Source organism: Mycothermus thermophilus, assembly GCF_041956435.1.
Source record: "Mycothermus thermophilus strain CBS 625.91 unplaced genomic scaffold VTJ04scaffold_3, whole genome shotgun sequence".
NCBI lineage: Eukaryota > Fungi > Ascomycota > Sordariomycetes > Sordariales > Chaetomiaceae > Mycothermus > Mycothermus thermophilus.
This window is the reverse complement of record NW_027191429.1, coordinates 1,430,172-1,453,432: the sequence shown is the minus strand read 5'-3', so window position 1 is coordinate 1,453,432 and position 23,261 is coordinate 1,430,172. Positions and strand designations below refer to the sequence as shown.

The 23,261-nt window shown below is 58.1% G+C and overlaps 9 protein-coding genes across 9 annotated transcripts; 6 read left to right on the top strand and 3 right to left on the bottom strand.

The window, feature by feature from the left end:
• Positions 1-8: 8 nt before the first annotated feature.
• On the top strand, positions 9-2,351 carry VTJ04DRAFT_4629 (uncharacterized protein; the record flags this gene model as incomplete). The annotated part of the gene is made up of 1 exon (XM_069362657.1): positions 9-2,351. The coding sequence occupies one exon, from the start codon at positions 9-11 to the stop codon at positions 2,349-2,351; it is 2,343 nt and encodes a 780-aa protein (XP_069219582.1).
• A 327-nt stretch (positions 2,352-2,678) lies between these two features.
• On the bottom strand, positions 2,679-7,384 carry VTJ04DRAFT_4628 (uncharacterized protein; the record flags this gene model as incomplete). The annotated part of the gene is made up of 3 exons (XM_069362656.1): positions 2,679-4,060; positions 4,133-7,035; positions 7,101-7,384. 3 exons carry the CDS (start codon positions 7,382-7,384, stop codon positions 2,679-2,681), a joined length of 4,569 nt encoding a protein of 1,522 aa, XP_069219581.1.
• A 1,069-nt stretch (positions 7,385-8,453) lies between these two features.
• Positions 8,454-9,628, top strand: VTJ04DRAFT_4627 (uncharacterized protein; the record flags this gene model as incomplete). The annotated part of the gene is made up of 5 exons (XM_069362655.1): positions 8,454-8,531; positions 8,601-8,763; positions 8,826-9,033; positions 9,089-9,325; positions 9,382-9,628. 5 exons carry the CDS (start codon positions 8,454-8,456, stop codon positions 9,626-9,628), a joined length of 933 nt encoding a protein of 310 aa, XP_069219580.1.
• A 471-nt stretch (positions 9,629-10,099) lies between these two features.
• On the top strand, positions 10,100-10,803 carry VTJ04DRAFT_4626 (uncharacterized protein; the record flags this gene model as incomplete). The annotated part of the gene is made up of 2 exons (XM_069362654.1): positions 10,100-10,434; positions 10,515-10,803. 2 exons carry the CDS (start codon positions 10,100-10,102, stop codon positions 10,801-10,803), a joined length of 624 nt encoding a protein of 207 aa, XP_069219579.1.
• A 682-nt stretch (positions 10,804-11,485) lies between these two features.
• On the top strand, positions 11,486-12,977 carry VTJ04DRAFT_4625 (uncharacterized protein; the record flags this gene model as incomplete). Its single annotated transcript, XM_069362653.1, has 3 exons — positions 11,486-11,740; positions 11,824-12,121; positions 12,196-12,977. 3 exons carry the CDS (start codon positions 11,486-11,488, stop codon positions 12,975-12,977), a joined length of 1,335 nt encoding a protein of 444 aa, XP_069219578.1.
• A 738-nt stretch (positions 12,978-13,715) lies between these two features.
• VTJ04DRAFT_4624 (uncharacterized protein) lies at positions 13,716-16,913 on the top strand (the record flags this gene model as incomplete). The annotated part of the gene is made up of 1 exon (XM_069362652.1): positions 13,716-16,913. One exon carries the CDS (start codon positions 13,716-13,718, stop codon positions 16,911-16,913), a length of 3,198 nt encoding a protein of 1,065 aa, XP_069219577.1.
• A 795-nt stretch (positions 16,914-17,708) lies between these two features.
• VTJ04DRAFT_4623 (uncharacterized protein) lies at positions 17,709-18,054 on the bottom strand (the record flags this gene model as incomplete). Its single annotated transcript, XM_069362651.1, has 2 exons — positions 17,709-17,915; positions 17,959-18,054. The coding sequence occupies 2 exons, from the start codon at positions 18,052-18,054 to the stop codon at positions 17,709-17,711; spliced, it is 303 nt and encodes a 100-aa protein (XP_069219576.1).
• A 41-nt stretch (positions 18,055-18,095) lies between these two features.
• Positions 18,096-19,649, top strand: VTJ04DRAFT_4622 (uncharacterized protein; the record flags this gene model as incomplete). The annotated part of the gene is made up of 1 exon (XM_069362650.1): positions 18,096-19,649. The coding sequence occupies one exon, from the start codon at positions 18,096-18,098 to the stop codon at positions 19,647-19,649; it is 1,554 nt and encodes a 517-aa protein (XP_069219575.1).
• Positions 19,650-20,061: 412 nt separating this feature from the next.
• VTJ04DRAFT_4621 (uncharacterized protein) lies at positions 20,062-21,595 on the bottom strand (the record flags this gene model as incomplete). Its single annotated transcript, XM_069362649.1, has 3 exons — positions 20,062-20,475; positions 20,584-21,396; positions 21,467-21,595. 3 exons carry the CDS (start codon positions 21,593-21,595, stop codon positions 20,062-20,064), a joined length of 1,356 nt encoding a protein of 451 aa, XP_069219574.1.
• Between the last annotated feature and the right edge of the window lie 1,666 nt (positions 21,596-23,261).

The window sequence follows — 23,261 nt, the reverse complement described above, 5'->3', positions numbered from 1 at the left end:
GCAACACCATGAAGTCACTCGAGTTCCGTATCCGCAAGCTGCACGTCAACACCGACGCTGACAAGCGCTTGCAAAAACGCCAGCCATCCCGCGTCTATGTCAACGAGGAAGCTCTTCTGGAGCTGACCGGCTCTCGCGATGGCGGCAAGCCCGTCTGCATCGAGAAGCTCTCAGCCTCTCCCGATGAACCCCCTGTCCGCCGGGAGGCCACTCTTTGGAAGGCCCCCGAGCGCCTCGACAAGTCTGTGACCCAGATGTACGATGTCTTCCGCGACGCTTGCGGCTACAAACTAGGCGAGCAGGTCCGCATTACCTCACTGGGAGGGACCCTGCCCGACGCTGAAGAGGTCATCATCGAGCAGCTCCCGCCTGCAGGGGGGGATGGGAACGCTGCTGCCCCAGAGCCCATCGATCCGGAGGACATTGTTCCGTGGGAGTTTGTTCTGGCCGGCCGTCTGTCCCAGATCGAGCACGTCTACGCCGGTCTTGTCTTCAAGAACCTCTTCGTCCGCGGGCCCGAGCGCTCTTTCGTCGTGGCCTCTGTCAACGGCCGGTCGACAGGCAATGCCCGCTACGTCGACCGCAAAACAACCGTCCACCTGGCAACCACACCACCGCCAGGAAGCACCGTCAAGGGCGCCGATGGAGATTCGTCTTCCCGGGGCCGGAAGCTTGAAGTTACCGGTGTCCAGGGGTTAGACGGCCCCATTGCCCAACTCAACCGCAAACTAAGGCTCTTCGACGCATCCATACCCTTCCGGCGGCCGCCCCCTTACTCAGGCATCGTCCTCCACGGCGGCCACGGCACAGGCAAGACCATGCTGCTCGACCGCCTCGCCGCCACCGGCTGGGGCACCGTCTTCCGCATCCAGTACAAAGACAAACTCACCGAGATCCAAGACGTCTTCGCGCGCGCGCGCCTGCAGCAACCAAGCATGGTGCTCATCGACCAGCTCGACCGGCTGATCGACAAGGACCGCAGCAACCGCGCCGCCGTCATCCTCGCGCTATGCGACGCCCTCGACGCTCTGGCCGCCGATACGGCCGCGACGGGTCAGATGTGCAAGGTGTTGGTTGTCGCGACATGTCTCGACTACACTTCCGACGTGCCGGAGGACTTGAAGCGCCGGTACCGGTTGACGACGGAAATCTATCTGCCCATGCCGGACGCCGAGGGCCGCAGGGCCATTCTCGCCTCGCTGGATCTCGATGTCCCCCCAGACCAGGAGGAAGATCTTCTCCGCCAACTGAGCGAAAGGACGCACGCCTACAACGGCGACGACCTTCATCGCTTGGTGGCGCAGGCTCGCGAGATCGGCGCGGCGCGCATACTCGAAGAACAAGAATCGTCCTCCTCTTCTACAGCCAACTCTGATCAGCCCACTCCCCCATCAGACAACGACGACGCGCCCCAGAAACCCCCTCCTCACTACCTCCCCTCCGACTACTTCACCGCCCTCCGCCTCATCCGCCCCTCCGCGATGCACGACATCAACCTCAAACCGCCGCCGATCCGGTGGGACGACATTGGCGGCCAAGAATCCGTCAAAACCGCCTTGCGGCGTGCTGTGCGCCTCTCGGTCGAACCGCCCGAGATCATCTCGCAATACTTCGACCGCCCGCCCAAAGGCTTTTTGCTCTATGGACCCCCAGGTTGTTCCAAGACCATGGCCGCGCAGGCCATGGCGACCGAGTCCGGGCTCAACTTCTTCGCCGTCAAGGGCGCCGAGCTGCTCAACATGTACGTGGGCGAATCCGAGCGCGCCGTGCGCCGCCTCTTCCAACGCGCGCGGGAGGTCAGCCCGAGCATGATCTTTTTCGACGAAATCGACAGCATCGCCGGGCAGCGGGCCGGGTTCAGCCACTCCAGCAGCAGCAGCTCAACATCCGGAGGCAGCCACAGCGGCGTCAACGTCCTCACAACCCTCCTCAACGAAATGGACGGCTTCGAAGCCCTCCACGGCGTGGTCGTCCTGGCCGCCACCAACCGGCCCCAGGCCCTCGACCCGGCCCTCCTCCGCCCGGGCCGGTTCGACGAGCTCATCTACGTCAGCCCACCCGACTACGCCGCGCGCCGCGCCATCTTTTCGCAGGTCGCCAAGAAGCGGAGGATGCACGGCGACGTGGACGTGGATGCCCTCGCGGCCGCGACAGAAGGGTGCTCGGGCGCCGAGATCAAGGCGATTTGCGCCACGGCCGGCGTCATGGCGTACGACCGCCGGGCGATGGGCGGGGAGCCGGCCATCATGATGGCCGACCTCGAGGCGGCGATAAGAGGTCAGAAGAGGCAAATTACGCCGGAGATGTTGAGAGGGTTTGAGGAGTGGGAGAGGCAGTTTAGAAAGTTTTGATGGGTGGAATGGAAGTAATTAATGGGGTTGGTTGTGAGACTTTGGCATGAAGATACTAGGTATGGATGGAAATGATGATCCTCTGAAATAAACATGTCAGTCAATCCTCTTCTGTATCTATCATCACTCCCATGTTCGATGCATGTGTTATCCAACCTTGAACACTAGCAGGTCGATTGAAGTATTTCTACCTAATCCTGTCTATTTCCCAAACCTCTGCCCACACCCATCACTCCCTGAACCACAAACGCCTCAAATGAATGCTTCATGCTCCACATTCCGCACTCTACCCAATCAAACCCCTCAAAACCAAGTACTCTCGCTCTTCTAAATACTCGCCCTCCTAGGCGCCATGGTCCTTCTCAGCGCCTTCTTGCCGCCCATCGCCGCCGCGGCCGCCTGGGGCGGCAGCTCCCCGCGCTCCTTCATCTGCTTCAAAAACTCCTGCCCGTACTTGTACCCGACATCATAAATCTCCATAAACTTTCCAAAATCCAGCGTCCCGTACTCCACCACGGGGGGACGCATGTACACACACCCGGGTAACGTCTTGGCCCTCTCGAGCTCGCTGACCGAGCTGACGTACGCCAGGCGGGCCTGGATCTCGGCCAGCGTGGGCGGGTTCGGGGTCGACGAGAAGGGGTTCCACCGGTTGAAGAAGGCCCAGACGCCCGACAGGGAATCGCCAAAGGCTTGCGGCGTGTTGTCGTCCTCGGCGCCGACATCCACGGCGAAGATCACGTCGGCGCCGAGCGAGCGCATGTGTGAGACCGTCAGGTTGTCGATGTAGCCGCCGTCGAGGAGCATGCTGCCCTCGTCGCACAGCGGGGGGAGCAGGCCGGCGAGCGACATAGACGCGCGCACGTACCGCCAGGCGTAGCCCGAGGTGTGGTACTCGGCGCGGGACTTGGAGATATTGGTCGTGTTGCAATAGTAGTCGAGCCAAAAGTCCTCGATCTGCGTGTTTCCGAAGGCCTTGAAGATGCCACGGTTGAACTCGTGGCCTGTAGTGTACGAGGCCGAGGGATAGGTCAGGTCGAGAGCGAAGCGCCAGACGCTCGCCATGCGGCCCGAGAACTTCTTGGCGGCGTTGACGATGGGCACGAAGTCGGCGTGGCGGGCGTACAGAGCACCGATGAAGGCGCCGATGGACGTGCCGCCCACGATATCGATGGGGATGCCCTCCTCCTGCAAGGCACGGATGATGCCGATGTGGGCCAACCCACGAGCACCACCACCACCCAGGACGAGTCCAATCGACTTGCCACAGAGCCGGCGGGCTAGGCGGTGGAAGTCGCTACCCGAAACCGAGTCTGGAGCGGCGAACTTGCGGCGAGCTTTACGAGAGGTGAACCGTTGGTGGAACTCGGCTGGGATAAGGTGTGTGAACTGCACCCGGTTGAGCAGAGCCTGGGCTCCGGACTTAACGGGCGGATGGATCGGCACAACTTCAGGGCTGTACGCCATCTGCACGTGGAAATGGCCACCGTTGATCCACACGCGATTCTGCAACCACTTCCGCGTCAGACCGGGACTCAAGAAGCGTTCCTGGTGGATGAGCACAAGGATCTTGCGCGCTGTGGACTTCATGCCGAGCATGAAGCGCTCGTACTCGCCCACCTCAGGCGAGCCATCGGCCAGTCCAACCAAGAGGACGCAGTCAGCCTGGGCAACACATGTTTGCGTCCAAGGAGCGTTCACATTGGTGTCTGTGAAGTGACAGCATCGTTAGCACACCCGGCCTGTGATCGGGAAACATCTCACCGGGATGATAAACTTACCAGCCACGTAAATAACGAGCCCATACTTCTCCTCCAAATCCGCAAGATAATGCTGCAGCTTGAGTTTCCCCATCTTGTTAAAGGCATGCTTGCCAAGGTGATTAAGCACCGCAGCGCTGTGCAACGAAGTCGCCCCGTTCGGTGGGCCGACGGTGTTCAGGGCGCTGAGCAGTTTGTTGCCAAACTCAACGACCGGTACCCCGGCCGAGACAGGCAATACAGCAACAGTACGAAGGTTGAGCGTCGTGGAGCTCTTGTTGACAGAGCTGCGGCCCGGCGAGTCCTTGGGGCTGAGGACCATGGACGGATCATCGATCAGGGCACGCATGCGCGAGGCAATGATCTTGGAGATCTTGATGGTAATGTTGGGATGCTCCTGTGCCAGGCTGTTGAAAAGGGTGCGCGGGAACTTGACAAGTTCAGTGTCGCGGATGGCATGCAGTGTGCCAGGGCGAGAGGATTCAGTCAACACCTCAAGCTCGCCGATGCTCTCGCCCTGGCCAAACTCGGCCCTCACGTTCATGCCGCCGTCCTTACGGTCCTCGACCAACCGCAACCGGCCGTTCAGAACAATGTAGATGGCCTCGCTCTCGTCGCGCTCATGGAAAATGACCTGGCCAGCGTTGACTTGAAGCCACTCCAGAGCGAAGTCAATGTGGAGGATCAACCGCGGAAGCAAGTTGGTGAGACGCTTCGCCATGGTGAGCAGGACAATGGGGTACTTGTCGACGATGCGCTCGATGGACGACTGTGGCAGGAAGCCGACATACACATCCGTTTTGGCCACAACCTCAATAAAGGAGCGATACGATGAGATGGTGCCAACGTAGCCGGCCAGGCCGCCAGGCTTGATCAGGGCCACGCTCCGCCGGATGCGAGCAGGTTTCTTAGAGCTGCTGCGCCCTGAAGGGCTGGTACCGGAGCGCATCGAGTCCGAGGGATAATGCGGTGGGCAGAGCGATTGTGCGCTGTCCATGGCATGGAGGGACGTCCTGCCGCGGGCTTGGACAAGATCCGACGACGGAGCCTCCTCCAGCGTACACATGTCCAAAAAGCCGTCAATGACGTAGTAGAGGCCCGGATTCCTCTCGCCCTGCTCCACCAGCACGGATCCTTTGGGAAAGAAGACTATTTCCAGATCATCGCGCATCTCCTCGGCGAGGAGCTGGGGGTTCAGCGCAGGCGGTATAGAGAAACCGGCCGACGTCATGGACTCAGTATCGCCATCAGCTGACCCATCCAGCCCATCTACAAAACCAAATGGGTGGTTCGAGAGGCCAGACCTTGAGCGCCGTTCCAAGGAGGGTAGGCCTGGAGAAGGATGAGCCGAATCCCCATCCCTGGCCGAACTGTTGCTTGCATTGGCGGTCAAACCAATGGATTTGAAGACACATTCGAGGATGGACTCTCGGAATTGATTATCTTCGTTAAGCGAGTCTCTCTTGTCCAGAGGACTATGGCCATTTCGCTGCGTCGCAAAGGGGTTGAAAGTGCGCTGGGCCAGAGGGGACACGGCTTCCCCCGAGAAGTCCAAGCGAGCAGAAGGGCCGGGCGAAAATACAACACTCTGTGGCCGGCTGGCCCCGCCACCCCTAGACTGCTGGAGGTAGGTTGCAAGATCTCCAGCCGCAGGAACTCCACCAGGGGAGGTAGCTGTGGACGGGTTTTGCTGCTTCGAAATGGCCTGCAACGCAGCCTCCTTACGAAGCGTAGCCTGGGAGCGGCGGCGGCGATGACCAGCGTGAGGGTTGTGGAGAGCAATGCCTTTGCTGATGTCCTCTTCATTCTCAATGCGGTCACGTTCGCGTTGGAATTTGTCCTTGAGCCTCTCTAGGGCATCTCCGCGGAGGTGATTGGGAAGTTGCTGCGTTATGTACTTGAGCATATGACGCTCAATTTGGAGCACCTCACCCGTCAAGCCAAGGTAGTTGTATGCCGTTGCGAGGGTGACACGCTGGAACCTGGACAAGATGACATGGACAATGTGGGCAGTCGCTTTGGGGTAGATCTTGATCAGGCGGCGGAAGGCACTGGCAGGTATGATAGCAATAGTGGTATCGACAGTAGCTCTCGCGATGATGTCCGGATGGGCGGATGTCGTTGTGGTCCGGACAGGCACAGGCCTCTGGGGACGGGAAGGGGCGCCATTTCCATCGAGAGAGTTAGTTGAGATGCGAGGCAGGACACCAAGGCCCGTCGGGTGGTCTGGAGAAATGAGACTTTCAACAGAGTTCTCAGCCGACTGATCGAGATGTGGCGTGCCTGGTCGAGAGTCACTTGCAACACGAGGTTTGCGGAAATCGGTGCCAGCGGTAGCCAGTCCACTGGGGAAGAGTGAAGAATGAGTGGACGAGTCCTCATCAGCATGGCGCAGCGGGACATCCTCGGTGAAAAGCGACATGATGGAGAAGAGGGATGACATGGGCGCGCCGTTCCTCACTTCTGTGAGCAGCTGGTAACGCTGCTGAAGATGGGGAGCCTGCTCATCGTCGTCGCTTGAAACGGGGTCGGCGGAAGCACCGAGATCCGACCCATGAGCAAAACGACGTGGATATCCGCTGGACTTGACAAAGATCTCAACCAGGCCGTCAACAACGAGACAGAAGCCCTTCTCCTCCTCAAGATTGAGTGTTTCGCCGGCGATGAGCTTTTTTGTTTGCATACTCCGAGTTAACTCGTGGAAGACGGGTCGCTCGAGATAGCCAAAGATCTTAATGGCGCTGAGAAACTCGTCAAAGTAGTTGGACAGCCCCCCCTTGATACCCTCCTCGTGAGTGTCGGGGAAGAGGTCGACCTCAGGCTCCTTGCGTTGGGGCTGAGGAGTGAGCCGTGCGTACTTGTTCAAGATGCGGTACCGCACGACATAGTAAATGGCACTGCTGATGGCGAAGAGGATGAGGATACTGGCAGGGGCCGGCGGGAGTCAGTAAGGGCCCTTTGTATGGGGACAGCATAGGTCCAAACTCACATATCCCTAGCGCTCATGGTGACGGTCAAGTGGCTCGAGAAGAGCGTGTAGATTATGCTCGGGATCCAGATGGTTACCGTCTTGATGGCGTAGTAGAGCACAAGAGAGACGAACTGTAGGATCCAGAGGACCACCCTTCCGAAGAAGCCGAGCCATGACGACGAGGAGTTAGCAGCGACGACATCACTAGCAGCCGCGACGGCAGAAGAGAGTGGCCCGAGATGTGGCTCCCGCACCGTCCTCGTGGCGGCAGCGAGGATGGTGGTGGTGTTGAGCGACTCCATGTCGACTGTGTCGAAATGTCACTCTGTTTGCTATTATCTGAAAGCCAGGTCTAGCATGTCGTGTCTCGTCAAGTGTCTCTGTGTTGTTGTTTGTCGATGTCGGTTGAGAGGCTCGGGCAGGGCACCTAGGTAGGTAGGCATCAAGGGAAACAGCAGGACGACACCAAGGCTGGGAACCGTTTCTGCAAACACCAGGGAATGCAAACAAAGATGTAATCAGGAAAAATAACGAGAATGCATTGTCAGGTACAAGAAACGATGAGTTGTCCTCCCTTTTCCCACGTGTTCAGATGTGTCAAGTGGTCTCAGGAGGCAGGGCTCGGCCGGCCGAGAGCTTCCCCTTCCAGGTTCGAGTCAAGTTGTGACAGGGAGAAAAGACATGTCCGGGCCCAGGGCAGGCCCAGATCCAAGCTGCAGCGACGTTGCGTCGATCCCGGTCAGTTGCTAGAAAAGTGCACCGCTGACGTCGTTGACTCCCCAAGTGCACCTGATTGCTTGTGACAGTGGGGCAGGGGGAAACCTGGAAGTGCCCGGATTTCCCGAAGTTCGGCACAGGGCCGCAGAAGCCGTTGCATGCCGATGGAAGGTTCAAAGGCCGAACGACCGGCGGCTCAGGTGCTTGTGGCTGCAGCTGCTGCAAGACCGGGCTGAAAGCTTTGCGCCACCCCCGCCTCATTTGTCCCACCCCCACCATTTGGCACCAGCCACAGTCTTGCTCATCACCCCGCCGAGTGTGCACGGCCAGATTTTTGGCAGCGCTCTCTGAAAATACTGCGGGCCCAGGGAAACAATCCATGACTGTTTCTTTGATTCGACTCTACCTCGTCCCACATATCCGCTTTCTGCCACGAACCACTCCCGACCGGACCTGATCCATTATCGGCCGGCCTCGTTTTTTTGTTAAAGATTGACCTTCCCCATCACCATCGACGTGGTTGCGGACAGAGTCGACTTTTCCTGACGACTACCTCATCTTCCGTGGCGCATTTGCCCACCATCCACACACGAACAACACCCGAAACCCACATTCCGCGACTGCCCCGCCTGGGATACGGCACCCTCCAACAAGATGTCGTTCTCAAACTGCCGTTTTTACGAGGAGAAGTACCCGGAGATCGACTCCTTTGTTATGGTCAATGTGAAACAGGTATGAGTGATACGAGTCCTGATCGCTGCACTGTCGCCAACCAGCATGCTGACAGACCATGTTCGCCAGATCGCCGACATGGGTGCCTACGTCAAGCTCCTCGAGTATGATAATATCGACGGCATGATTCTTCTTTCTGAGCTCTCGAGGCGTCGTATTCGCAGTATCCAGAAGCTCATTCGCGTCGGCCGCAACGAGGTCGTTGTTGTGCTCCGTGTCGATAAGGAGAAGGGTTTGTCGCCCCGCCTGTCGCGCCACCCGATGCCCCGCGCTGCTCTGCTAACCTTGAGGCAGGGTACATCGACCTTTCCAAGCGCCGCGTGTCGCCTGAGGATATTGTGCGCTGCGAGGAGCGCTACAACAAGAGCAAGATTGTTCACTCCATCATGCGCCATGTCGCGGAGAAGACCCAGACCCCCATCGAGAGGCTCTACGAGACGATAGGCTGGCCGCTCAACAGGAAATATGGCCATTCCCTTGACGCCTTCAAGCTCTCAATAACGTCCGTTTTTCCCACCACCTTCAGATCTGGAAACGGTCCGCTGACCTGGGCACAGCAATCCCGATATTTGGCAGGACATCGAGTTCCCCAGCGAGGCCGTTGCTGAAGAGCTCAAGTCGTACATTGGCAAGAAGCTCACTCCCCAGCCGACCAAGGTTCGCGCCGACATCGAGGTCACCTGCTTCAGCTACGACGGCATTGATGCCATCAAGGCGGCCCTGCGCACCGCCGAGGCCCGCAACACGGCCGACACCCAGGTCAAGTGCCGCCTGGTGTCTCCGCCTCTCTACGTGTAAGTGTCCAAGCCCCCGGCATGCCGTTGGACGGGCCCAGCTGACGTCGCCTTAGCCTCACCAACACCTGTCTCGACAAGAATGCCGGTATTGCCCGGTTAGAGGAAGCTATCGCCGATGTTCGCAAGAGCATCGAGGCGTCGGGTGGTAACCTGGTGGTCAAGATGGCGCCGAAGGCCGTCACCGAGTCAGACGATGCCGAGCTTCAGGCCCTCATGGAGAAGCGCGAGCGCGAGAACGCTGAGGTCAGCGGCGACGAGAGTGTTAGCGAGAGCGACGAGAACATTCCGGAGACCGTTTAGAGCACTCGGCTGGATCCGTGCTATGGGGAAGAGGAGCTGAAGCGAAAGAGGATTTGAGCCGGAGATCTTGTCTCACTCATTAGATCGGGGGGCAAGTTCAACAGCTTTTTTCTGGGTCCCTTGGGCGTGCTGGCGTCATGGATCAAATCATGAATCTTGATAGACGCGGTACTAGCTATCTGGGGCTACGGGTAAATAAAAGTGGGAACGAGACTGGGATATGTGGTGTTTTGTCATTGTTTTTCCAATGTCTTTGTACGTTGAATGGATGTCAGAGTGGGCTGGAGCATGCATCAATCGAATGTGCATATGAGAATAATGAGGCCTTATCACCTTATCGTGACTTATCAAACCCCGGATAATGTCATCATTGGCGTCGCTTGCATCAAACCATCTCATCTCACTTGACCTCAAACTCTAGAAACATACCCGGCCCACGCCACCTCCACCTTTCACTCCCAACGCATCCTGATGGCGGCGCGATGGGCATCCATGTGGTCGTCCGCCGCCGCAGCTGCTGCCAGGCGACGGGCAGCCACCGGGTCGGGCCAGCAGCAGCAGCAGCAGCAAGCCGGGAGACCTAATTTCCTGCGACAGGTTTCGGACTACCTCATCCGCTACGCCAGCTGGATCCCGCTGCTCATCTGCTTCAACCAATACGTGGCCGAGGTCACTTTCATCCGCGGGCCGTCCATGTACCCGTACTTCAACCCGCACTACAACGAGAGCTTGAAGCAGGATTTGTGTCTGGTGCGGAAGTTGTATGCGCAGGAGGGGCTAAAGAGGGGGATGATTGTTGTTTTTCGGTATGGTTTCTCAACATTGGCTGTCCAGAGAGCTGGGCGACCACTAGCTGTGAAGCATGGTGGCTGACAACCCTCGACAGAAAACCAAGCGACCCCACCAAAACTTCAGTCAAGCGCGTCATAGGCCTGCCGGGCGACATTGTGTTCACTCGCCGGCCCTACCCCTACGACCGCGTCGAAGTGCCCGAGGGCCATGTCTGGGTTGAAGGAGACTACGCAGACCGCAGCCTCGACAGTAACACGTATGGTCCCATCTCGGCTCGCCTTATTACGGGAAGGGTTACGCATGTCCTGGCGCCGTTGGGGCGCGCGGGCAGGGTCAGGTGGTGGGAACACCCTTTGAGGGAGGGGGTGTTTCCGGCTGTTTAGGTGGAGGATGATGAGGGATGGACGTTGGGATAGAGATTCAGCTCTCAGGAGGATGAAGCATGACTGAAGAGTCCTCTGTGTCTCCCGCCACTGGTTCGGAGTTCGGCATTTGTCTCTGTACGAGTATGTCTGACGATGAGGTACCTTGTACGTTGAATGATAAAGGTAATGGCCATGATCATAACCACTTGGACAAGATACCTAATTGGGATTGGGAATCCCATCAGTATCCAAGGTGCATCTGATGGGCTATCTGACTGATTCATGAGCATCTCTCCACCATTGAAACGAATGTTTCGCTCTCTCTCCATCCTCTCTCCATCCAGGGTTAGCAGTGTCGGAAACTCCGGATCTCAGGGTTAGATAAGTACCTGAGGTAAATAGCGGGGCTGCTCCCCGCTGACGAAGTCCCGGAAACCCGGGGGGCACGGGCCACGCCACCATCCCGCATCGGATCCGGTCGGCCAGGGCCCAAGCAAGAGGACCCGCCGAGAAATTTAAACCTGCATTTTCAAGAAACATTTGCGGCGACCCGCCTCCTTTGCCGATTGCGCCTGACGGCATACACCACCACAATAACTCGCCGGCTCACTCTGTTCTTTTACACCAAGAGGCGACACAAGCGCAGTCAGGGCAGGCTGCGACCTGGCCCTCTGTTGATTTCCCACTTGCGGCCAGGGCGATGGTGTTTGGCTTCGACGCGGCCAAGCGACCCTCGCCCTCCGCCTCCGAATCTCGCCCCGCCGTTGTCGCTCCCGCCGCTGCCGCTGCCGCTGTCCTCGATGATAATGGACATTCGAGCCACCCGCATATCCTGCCGCATGCCATCACCGCCCCTGCCGGACCCGAAGTTCCGCCGCTACTACACATCTCGAGTCACAGACATACTATGATATCCCAAGATGGAGAGGTTGAGGGGCGTCCGCCTTATCTACACGTGGGTGCCCCTTTTCGCGGTTGTCAATTTTTGGGAATTGAGGACGGATTTCCGCTAACATCGGCCTCTTTTTTTTACTCTAGTGCATGCTCGCCGGCGGGCTGGGCGGATCGACGGGTGACATGCTCATGCACTCGCTCGACACGGTGAAGACGCGACAGCAGGGCGACCCGCACATCCCCCCGAAATACACGTCGCTGGGGTCGTCGTACCTCACCATCTTCCGCCAGGAGGGCATCCGCCGTGGTCTGTATGGCGGCTGGGTCCCCGCGCTGGCCGGCTCGTTCCCGGCCACGTGCTTGTTCTTTGGAAGCTATGAGTGGAGCAAACGCAAAATGCTCGACTACGGCGTTCAGCCTCATCTGGCGTATCTTTTAGCTGGTTAGTGTGGTCCTGAGGCTTGGGTTGGAGTCGTCTGTCTGCTTGTCAGCTAATAATGCTTTTTCTTTGATCAGGATTTGTCGGGGATCTCGCTGCCTCTATCGTCTACGTCCCCTCGGAGGTGGTCAAGACCCGCCTGCAGTTACAAGGGCGGTATAACAACCCCTATTTCAACTCGGGATACAACTACCGGGGAACCGTCGACGCTGTTAGGACGATAGTCCGCACCGAAGGGATCTCTGCCCTGTTTTATGGCTACGGCGCTACGTTGTGGCGAGACCTGCCTTTCTCCGCCCTCCAGTTCATGTTTTACGAACAAAATCAGGCCTGGGCGCACCAATGGAAAGGAAGTCGGGATATCGGGTGGGAATTGGAGCTCCTGACGGGTGCTGCGGCTGGCGGTTTGGCCGGAACCATGACTTGCCCTCTGGACGTGGTCAAAACCCGCCTGCAGACCCAGGTTCATCCCGAGGCCGGCGGTCTTAGCACCCCGAAGCCCAGCGCCGCTGAGGCAAGCCACGCCTCTTCAGCGACAGCCAACCCCAGCAGTGCTGATGCGCACACGAACAAACTGGCTGGTACTGCCACCGCGGAAAAGCTGCAGAAGCGGCTGATCTCGACTTCCTCACCTTCGACGCACACTCCGAAGCCGGGCGCCGTCACGCTCGAGACGTCGTCCATGATTACAGGGTTGAAACTCATCTACCAGACTGAAGGAGTGGCTGGTTGGTTCCGGGGTGTGGGGCCGCGGGCGGCTTGGACGAGCATCCAGAGCGGGTGCATGCTGTTCTTGTATCAGTCGATTCTGAGGAAGCTGGAGATGTGGATTCCGGCAGAGAGGAAGGAGATTGCCTAGTCGATGGCTAGCTTGTGTATGTATGCATGGGGTTGAGATGCGGGCCGGAGATGGGGGAAGGGGTGGGGGTGTCTTTTGTGTGTATAAACTGGATGGGATGGATGGAGCATGTTGTGCATGTACAGTGTTTTCATTTCTTGTGGGAAACATTCAGCGGGAAAAGGAGGGGAGGACGGGAATAATATCCTGAGGCGTTTGGTGCGGGCTGGGCTGGATAGACATGTTAGAGAGAACTGACCATGTTAGACATGTAGATGTATAAATCTCCAAGAAGACACTCTGCTTCTCTTTTGTAAGGGACGGGGCTTTCATTCCTCGGCTTTCGTCATGGTGAAAATCATGTCGGGATAGGTATGCAATTATCCGATACCTCCGCCGTAACCTTGCCCGGAGCTTGCGTGGGGCTTTTTTGGAGTGTGGATCCGACGCAGAAGTCACCATCAGTTCATGCTCCCGAAAATGTGAGCTCAACCTCCAAACCTTGTGCCGAGCCGGCCCCTCGACGTCAAGATTCCACTTTTGCTGCAAATATCTGGCCAAACACCTCAATTCAACCCTCCGGCAAGCAACTTTCAAGATGCCCCAACACCATTGACCTCAATAACAAACCGCCCGAGCAAGAGCGAGAGAGCAATCGCCAATTGACGACATGGGCCGGCAGCGGCACTTTCACTGCCACTCCCACCATCACCACCACCACCGCTGCGTTCTTCAACGCCACCCACCACCGCACCAGCCATGTCCTCCCGCCCGTCTCTCCCCGTTCCCTCCAAAGCCGCGCTCACGGCTCTGCGCGGCCTTGTCGTCGGCACCTCGTGCACGCTCGCCCTCATCGCTGAAGACCGCCGCAGGAAGATCAACCAGGCCATGCGCGCCGTCGAGAACGGCGAGAGGATCAAGTCGAATCGCAAGTATCGCACCCAAGCGAGGAAAGATCCGTTAAGCTACTTGATGGTAGGGGAGGGAGATGGTGGAGTGGAGGGGCTAGGGTTTGATCTGGGACAGGGCCTGGGACTGGGTGTGTCCGGGTTGCCCCCGCCGACGACGAGGTTGTCGCTTAGGCCGCTGGAGGTGGATAATGGGAGGACGCATAGGAGGGAGATCATGGAGGGATATGGTGATGGGGTGGTTGAGCATGGAGGGGAGGAGTTGGGGAGGAGGGATGCGTCATCGAGTTCTCGGCCGGCGATCGAGAGGTTGGACGAGGCTGCTGATGCCAGCCGCGACCCAGAGCCAGACCACAACAAGTCCCCCTTGGTCCGTCCAATCGCTCCAGTCCTCCCGAAGCTTCCTCATGGCCTGAAAACTGGACCGAGCTGGATGCGAAGCAACGTCGAAACCGTCAAGGTCTACAGCTTCCCGACGGTTCCCGAGATCATAGCCAGGATACACGAGGCCTGCGACACCAGAGACCACCTCCAGCTCTCTGCCGCCTTCCGAACCGTGCTCAATGCCATGGAACATAAAACGGCCCCTGGAAATCTCGACAAGCCCTGGATGGAGGCAACCGGCCGGCTATGTCAGGCGTGTCGAGAGGAAGGGAGGTTGGATGATGCAGTGATCCTGCTGTCCAAGATGATAGCCCGTGGCCCGATGGAGGAGACCTCCTACTTTGCCTACGGACCTCTGGCTTTGATCGAGGAGGTGCTGGCACGGGCGGAGAGAAATCACAAGCCTGGGAGCGAAGAGTTTGCGGCATATCTCGAGCTTGTCATCAGTTTGTTTATCCCAAAGTTTGTGGTACGACCGACACGTGCGATCCCACCGGCATACCGGCTCGGCCGCAGGCTCCTGGAATTGTGTTACTCGAGCCGCGTGCCCAAGCTCTGGACCCTCTTCCGCCGATGCCAGGTAATAGCCGGGGACAAGGCGAAAGAATTGGTGGCGTGGATGATCGACAAGCTCTACAAGATGCATGACCACAGATCCGCGGTCAGGATATTTCTCATCGATTTTGTGGAGTCTTCACCGACGGAGGCGGAATTGAAGGCCATTGCGGACTGTGTCGTCGACAGCGTTGCCATCTGGGGTCATTTCAGGGCGGACGAGGTCCTTAAGACCATGCTCAAGATTTGCAAGAGTTCGGGCAACTCCACCAGGCTCGACCCGAGGTGGGTTATCCGACTATTGACATCGAGGTGGAAGAGAACACGCTCTCTCGAAAAGGTGGAAGCAATGTTCCAAGAGCTCCACACACCTACCTTACGAGATTCGGTATATCGTCATGAACACGTCTACCGCATCATGATCGAACTCGCCCTGGAATCTGGAGACAAGGCTAAAGCCGAGTCGTACTTCCAACTCGCCGTTGCGCAGAACCCGGCATTGGCCTCAGACGTCAGACTGCTAGGAGTCTTTGTTCGGTACGATGCTGCCGCCCATGACTGGGAGGCAGTTCACGCGCAATTTGAGGAGATGAACCGGAATGGAAGACCTCGGTCGAAGGCATACGGCCCGGTGTTTGTCCCCGTCCTCAAGGCCTACGCCGAGACACACACGGTCCGCGAGACCGAGGTGTATCTCAGGTCGTACATCGAGGATTTTGGCCTGCCCTTGTGCAGCTACATGGTGACGCTCATGTCGAAACAGTACGGCGTGATACGTGACCTGGATAGCCTGATTGCGTGGCTCGAGTACTGCAGCAATTCCGGCCAGTTCAAGGTGGACGCGGCCTTCACCAACTCCATCCTGGCGCGAGCCCGTCTGCAGTGGAAATTTCCGTTCCGGGACCTGCGCACACTCTACCGCAAGCTAAAGGCACTGAACCCCGACTTTGTGGACAAGCACACCGAGCAGATCATGATGAACGCGGCCTTGTCGGACTCCAAGTACGGTGGAAGGTTGGCAAAAGGCCGGCTGCTGTCGCTGAGGATGAAACGGACCGGGGTGCCCGCGAAGTGCATGCTCGAGAAAGGGGAGGATGTAGCGCTCGCCATGAAGAAGGCGCTCACTCTCAACTCGCCGCGTCGAGCCCTCCGTATCTACAGACGCGGCGTCCACAACAATGTGCCCTTCTCCCAATACGCGCTGCGCCTCGCTATCAAAGCCCAGATGGCCCTCTCACCCAACGACTTCCGCGGCGCCTACCTCCTGATCCGCAACGCCCAGGACAGGGGCGAAGACGTCAACCAAGTCATCAACCTCCTTCTCCGCCTCCAGCTGGACCACCTCACACGACGTACCCGCTACGACCCGACCGGAACCGACGATATCATCCAGACCACTTTTGCCGAGTACCAGAAGGCGGGCGTCCGATTGACCGAGGAACCCATCCACGGCGCGGCCTGGATATGTCTCGCGGCGAAGCACTACGTCGCTGCGATCCACTACGCCTTGCTCGCCGCCCACGTCCGCAGCGGAGGCAACCCGCCCCCACCACCGCCGCCAGCACCCTCTCTGTCGGCCCCTTCGCCGGCAGCTGGGGGGCCGTGCTTCAGCCTGTCAAACTTCCTCATCCTCCTCCGGGCGTACGCCTCGCTCGTCGACGTCGAGGGGCTGCGGGACACCATCGAGCGCGGCCTCGCCCGGCCGTACAGCGAGACGCGCGAGTTCCGGAACGCGCTGCGGCAAGCGAGGGACTGGATCTCGCTTTCGAAGGCGCGGGAGGCGATCCCGAAGGAGGATAGGAAGAGGGCATTGATACTGGTGAACCAGGCGATCCAGAAGGTTGTGGAGGCGCGGAAGAAGCTGAGGGCCGAGGCTAGGAGGTTGGAGGAGGAGGCGCTGAGGATCATGAGGGAAGCGGCAAGACGGCAGGGAAGGCCGGAGGTGAATTTTGAGGATGTGCCGTGGATTAGTGGGAGGAAGAAGAAGAAAGGGCAGTTAGGTGAGGAGGCGGAAGAGGGGGATGATGGAGATGATTTCGGGATTGGGTATTTGGCGGAGGGGTCAGGGTTGATGGATAGGCCGGGACCGCCGGTGGTGAAGGCGTTCTAGATGGTAAGGCCGGATCCAATGCGACGCTCTGACCTTGGAAACATTCCACTGTTAAACATGGAGGATGGGCTGAACAAAAGGGTTCATGATGTTTGCGGTGTATGCTGGACCGAGTCTATATGCGTAGTTCCCTGAACTAGGTACTGTACACTATACGAAGTATCCAAACACCTGCGGCAGAGCGATTTTGCCATGTAAAATATCAATAGAAAAATGAACCTAGTTGATTATAAAAATGTACAAAGGCGGAACTACATTACGAAGCACATCTACATCTGATTCTAATGCGTAAATGTTTGATCATGAGTCTTGTGTCGTTCCTCTCCTTTTTGTTCCTCCCCGTCCTCTCTTTCCTTCCCGATTGTTGGGACCAACAGGCCACCGCACCCAATCCGGCTTGGGTCATCGACTGACATGTGAACTTTGCGGTCAGGGGAAGCGGCGAGTCAACGGCGGCGCCCCGCCGGATCCACTCTTTTTCCTCTGCCGTGATTGGCCACCCGAAGCCAGGGGCTTGTGCGGTTCCTGCCGCGTGGGACGATTCCTGTCCAAGAATCATTTCGCAGCAGCTGAGGGTTGGACACTTCTCTGGGTTGCGCCTGCTCGCCAACCACTTCGAGCGCCGGGAAGGCACGGAACCCACCGCGAAGGAACACGCAACGTCGACGCAAGAAGGGCCAGGACGGGGAGCAAACTGCCTGGTTTGACTTTCTTTTGTGGCTTCTCGGTTGCATCCGTACCTTAGGTTACGAGCGGTTGGTGTGGTTCTGATTCCATTCCGATTTCTTTTTATTTTTACTGGTCGACCGCCGCCGTTGTGTTGCCGTGTCTGCCCACCTGAACATCTTTTTTAAACTTTGTTTCAACCCCCTTTCTAAACAAACCTCCAATTGACCTATCCCATTCCTCGATCGAGTCCTCACCGAACAAAAAAGTTCGACTTCCCCCGTTGTACATCACCGTCGAGCCATCGGGTCTCCGTTTGGCTGCTCGGTGTTCCTCCTAGACTCCGGCAACAACAACATCGAATTCCCTCTCGACTGACCGCTCGACCGCCGCCACCGCCGTCTTTCCGGACCTCAAGGATCTCTCCCCCAGCTGGGCCCTCTTCTCCCTCCTTCAACCCGACATCAAACCACATACACACATACATACGCAGTCCAGCTGCTACAGTTCAACACCATGGCGGAAACAGAACAGTCCAGGGAGGTCCGCAACCGCGAGCGGCGTGAGAAGAGCCACGAGGCCGATGTCGTCGTCGTTGGTGCCGGTGTCTTTGGTTGCGCCATTGCTTTCGCCCTGGCCAACCAGGGCCGCAGCGTCATCCTGCTGGAACGCTGGATGCACGAGCCTGACCGCATCGTTGGCGAGCTGCTGCAGCCCGGCGGCGTCGAGGCCCTGCGGAAGCTGGGCCTGGAGCACACCCTCGAGGGCATCGATGCCATACCGTGCTACGGATACCACGTGGTGTACCGCGGGGAGGAGGTCGAGTTCGCGTACCCCCGCGTTGCTGAGGACGGCCGGCTGCTGGTCGGCGGGTCGGCGAGCAAGACGAAACAGAACGGAGCCGCCAACGGGCATGCCATCCCCAACGGCAAGAAGAGCGATGACAGGCCGGAAGGGAGGAGTTTCCACCACGGCCGCTTCATCATGAACCTGCGCAAGGCCTGCCTTGGGCACCCCAACATCAGCGTCTTCGAGACGGAGGTGGTGGCGACCATCAAGGGCGAGAACAGCGATGCGGTCCTGGGCGTTGAGACACGCACCAAGAACAAGACCACGGGCGAGAAGACGCCCGACTGCTTCTTCGGCGCGCTGACCATCATCGCCGACGGCTACGCCTCCATCTTCCGCAAGGAGTTGCTCGGCACGACCCCAATCGTGCGTAGCAAGTTCTACGCCCTCGAGCTGATCGACTGCCCCTTCCCCCCAGCCTACCACGGCCACGTCGTCATCGGCGACCAAGCCCTGGCCCTGCTCTATCAGATCGGCACGCACGAGACGCGTGCCCTCATCGACGTCCCACCGAACCACCCCGCCGCGGCCCCCGAGGCAGGCGGCGTGCGCAACTACATCTCCACCGTCGTCATCCCCGCGCTCCCGGCCCACGTGCAGCCCTACGTCAAGAAGGCGCTCGAGGCGGACAACCGCATTCCCAAGTCGATGCCCAACTCGTGGCTGCCCGCGCGCAAGCAGACGCACAACGACGGCGTCATTCTCCTCGGCGATGCGCACAACATGCGCCACCCGCTCACGGGCGGCGGCATGACGGTCGCCTTCCACGACGCCGTCATCCTCTCGGACCTGCTCCGCCCGGAGCTCGTGCCCGACCTGTCGGACCACGCCGCCGTCCGCCGCGCCATGGGCCAGCTCCACTGGCGCCGCAAGCAGCTCACCTCCATCATCAACGTGCTCGCCCAGGCGCTCTACAGCCTCTTCGCCGCCGACGACTGGCAGCTGCGCGCCCTGCAAAAGGGCTGCTTCCGGTACTTTGAGCGCGGGTTCACCGACGAGCCGGTCGCGCTGCTGGGCGGTATTTTGAAGCGGCCGCTCGTGCTGGCGTATAATTTCTATGCCGTCGCCTTCTTGGCCATCTGGCTCAACACGCTTGAGACATGCTCGGGCTGGGGCCCGTTGGGGATCCTGAAGCTGCCGCTGGCGCTGGTGCAGGCGATCTTGATCCTGTGGAAGGCGTGCGTGGTGTTTTTGCCGGTGTTTTGGACCGAGTTGAGGTAAAATAGCGTGTTAAAGACTTGGTTGGGACATGATGATTCATGGGGAATGGAATGGTTGAGGAATGAAAACTATGACCGATGCTACAAGGACAAATAATTCTTTGGTTTATTCGTGTAGACAGTTAGGTTTTTAGACCCGACTTACTTTTGGTAGACTCTTGGTAATTAATGGTAATGAGATGATGAGTTGAGGTGATGACAAGTACCTGGCCTAGATGGACGATATGTATTGCGGTGATGTGCTCCAGGAACAAAACTCGAGTAAAATGGATAGAGCCTAGATCTAAGCAAGTGGCTACGAGAATGCAATACTAGATAGATTCTCACTTCTATCTCCATCCATACCTCTTCATGCCCAACCTACCAAAACATGTCGCAACAACTCCTGAGCCACCGCACCTCAAGTACCTTACCTAGGCTTTATGAGGAGGCAACCGTCGTCTATAAACGCCCAACATCCAACTGGCCTTCAACACGGCCAACCCGATTGCCATCCTCAAACTGTCCTGGACCAGATTCACCTTGGAGCCGGCCACCTCGTGCCAGCCGACGGGCACCTCGGCGACGCGGATGCCCGAGCTGATGCCGATGACGGAGCCGTCGCTGGCGAGCACGGGGGCGGGCGGGGCCGACTCGGCGAGCATGAGCATCTCAATGTCGAAGATCCAACCCTCGGCGTGCATGTAGGGCACGATGTGGGGCAGGGCGGCGCGCGAGAAGAGCTTGAAGCCGCACTGCGTGTCGCGGATGCGGCTGGTGGCGGGCGGGGTGAGGATGGTGAGAACGAAGTGGAAGGAGCGCATGAGGAAGTTGCGGATGGCGGAGCGCTGGTGATTTAGTCAGTTCATGTTTTGGTGGTGACATAGGCAGGAAGCCTAGGTAGGCACGGTTCAAGGGGGGGGAGGAGGGGGTTTGGATAATAAGGGAAAACAAACCTTGACAACAGCCTCGCTGCCCACCAAATGTGCCCTACTCCCAATCGCCACGCCGCGATTCGACCCGTCCACCACGTCCTCGCAACCCTCAATCAACCGGCCGAGATCGCTAAACTTGCTCGCGCCGTCGGCGTCCGCAAACACGGCGTACTTGCCCCGGACGTGTCGCAGGCCGTGCGTCACGGCGCCGCCCTTGCCGCGGTTCCGCGCCAGCCGGACCACCCGGAGGATGTCGTGGAGGTTGTGTTTGCGGGCAAAGTCGAGCGCAACCTCGACAGTGCGGTCGCGGCTGCCGTCGTCAATGACGAGGATCTCATAGCCCGAAGGCTGCGGCGGGCCTTGCGGAGTGGTTGGTCTGGTGGTGGAAGGGTCCGGCCGGAAGACGAGACGGTGCGGGGTTGTTGCGCGTTTGCCTTTCTTGGAGGAGGAGGTTGTTGTGGAGCGGTCTTGTCGTTGTTGCTCAGGGTGGAGGAACTGGTTGCTGTAGTTGTTGGGACGACCGAATTGTTGGTCGAGGTACTCAACCATTTCTTCGAGCGCCGGAGTCAAGCGGGATTCCTCGTTGTAGGCAGGGATGACGACGCTGATTTCGACTTCGGCGGGCTCGATGATGGGTTCACTGATCAGGGGGAAGCCTTTGGGGATGGTGGGATATTCTTGGGTGAGGGTACCCTCGGCACGCCAGCGGTCGTACCAGCATGGGAGGGGCCGTGGGGAGGAGACGGTGCCGTCGGGATTGGTGGTGATGTAGGTCTTTTCGGAGGGGAAAGGGAGGCGCGGGATGGGGGCGAGCAGGTGGAGGGCGATGAAGATCTGGGTGGGTGAGAGAGTGTGTCAGTAGGTCAATGGCCTGTAATTTCTATAAAAATGAAGGAATGCCTACACAGAACACGGCCAGGACGACAAGCGGAAGAATGGTGGTGAAGAGGAAGTACAGTGGCCGCTCGCGGGCGGTTTCCCACAGGAGCCAGGCCAGCTGCTCCAACCACCCTACGAGGTCCCCGATGGCCATTATGTGTAGAATTGGCACGCAGCGTTATGCTGCATGCAAAATGGTTGGCGACGGCTCAGGGCGGTGGTGGCGTCGTCAGGGCCATGAGAGGCTTTCGTGGTGTTGTTGTCCTCTGCGAGGCATGATGGAGATGGCGGACGAGGCTGAATGGAGATGATGACACGGGGCGACTTCCCAAGACGCAATGTGGCTTGCAAGGCTAGCCAATCAAAGAAGGTCTGTCCCTGTCGATCTCAGCCTGGTGGATCTGACGTCCAGCCGTGCTGTAAGATACCGTATCGTTCTGTATTAGCTGTGAAATACATGTAACCCTTTAGAGATCCGCCATCTTCCAACAAATCTTCATGCTCCAAACGTTCCAAAATGTTGTTTGAATGTCCTAACTCCAACTTCCATATCTTTCTGTTTGTTTTGGTGGCAAAACAGGTGCATAATCATGGTAAAGTTGGGGTTTTCATCAAAAAGGACGGGAAGCGGCATCAGCATGTTCCCGACGCAATTCTTCGAGAAGTGTCTATTTTTAACTCAGTCCTGAGAATGCCCTGAAAGTTTAAGATCATCCACGTCAGATAGTAAAATCAGACTTTTTTTCTTCCTTTTTTTGTTCCTGATTTTCTTTCTTCCTCCCCCGAAGTACGCTGTGCTCACCGAGGAATTTCTCGTCTCCCCCAATATCTATCTCCGAAGGCTCACAGACGGATAGTCCCTGATTCCGTGCTAGACCGGACCACGTTACCGGCCTCGGCATTTGCTCTTGGTGACGAAAATCAATATTTCTCTCAGGACTGCAGCCATCACGCCATGGCGTTCAGGAGGATGCGCCTGGCCCCGGCCTCACGCAGCTTCCCGTGCCCAATCCTGCACATTCCTCGCTCGGAGATGTCATGCTGCGACCCCTTCCTGCATGTGAGGCTGCAGCTTTCTCTGAGCTGTTTGCAGGGCGGAGGATGTGAAGCCTCATCCGCCGAGTTTCCTGTCCTGTTGAAGATTTGTCTTTGTCGTTTTCTTGGTGTAAATGAAACAATGCGCTAGAGGCGCTCTGGACTGCTATAGCGCACATCTTATGCGGGGAAGGTAGCAATTATTGATCCCAGCTCCTGCGAGCCTTCGGTACTACCAAGTATGTAGTATTCCGCACTATCCGCTACAGACTTCTTGCTTGGGACTCAGCTCCGTCTTCAGCTCCTCCATCTTTCCGTGAGACAACATCCGCCCGCACAGATTCGCTGTTTGTTCCTATCCGCCATCAGTGTGTAACCGCGGGATAATGCATTGCAGATGGCGGGAAGGGGCGAGATCCTGGACTCGCCGCCGGATACAGGTCCGTGAATCCTCGGGGTAGGGGCCTCCGTTTGGAACCGTGTGGGAGGGCTGGTCATCAACCACCTGTGTGTGTAGTACATACACGCGGCTTCAGCGCTGCGTTCATTGCACAGACACCTGCATTGGGACAGCACTTCGCGAAACCACCCGGTACCCTGGAATCCCACTTGCCGTCCAGCTGAGATAATATAGTCAGTGAGTTGTTGTCTTTGGTTACCGTAGCCTTCTTGGCGAGATATCATCTCTTGAGTCAATGACGACCTGACATGATGACAATCCGAGTCATTGAGTGCCAAGTTTCCCACACCAACCTTCAAATCCAGCAAACTACCTGAGCAACCTT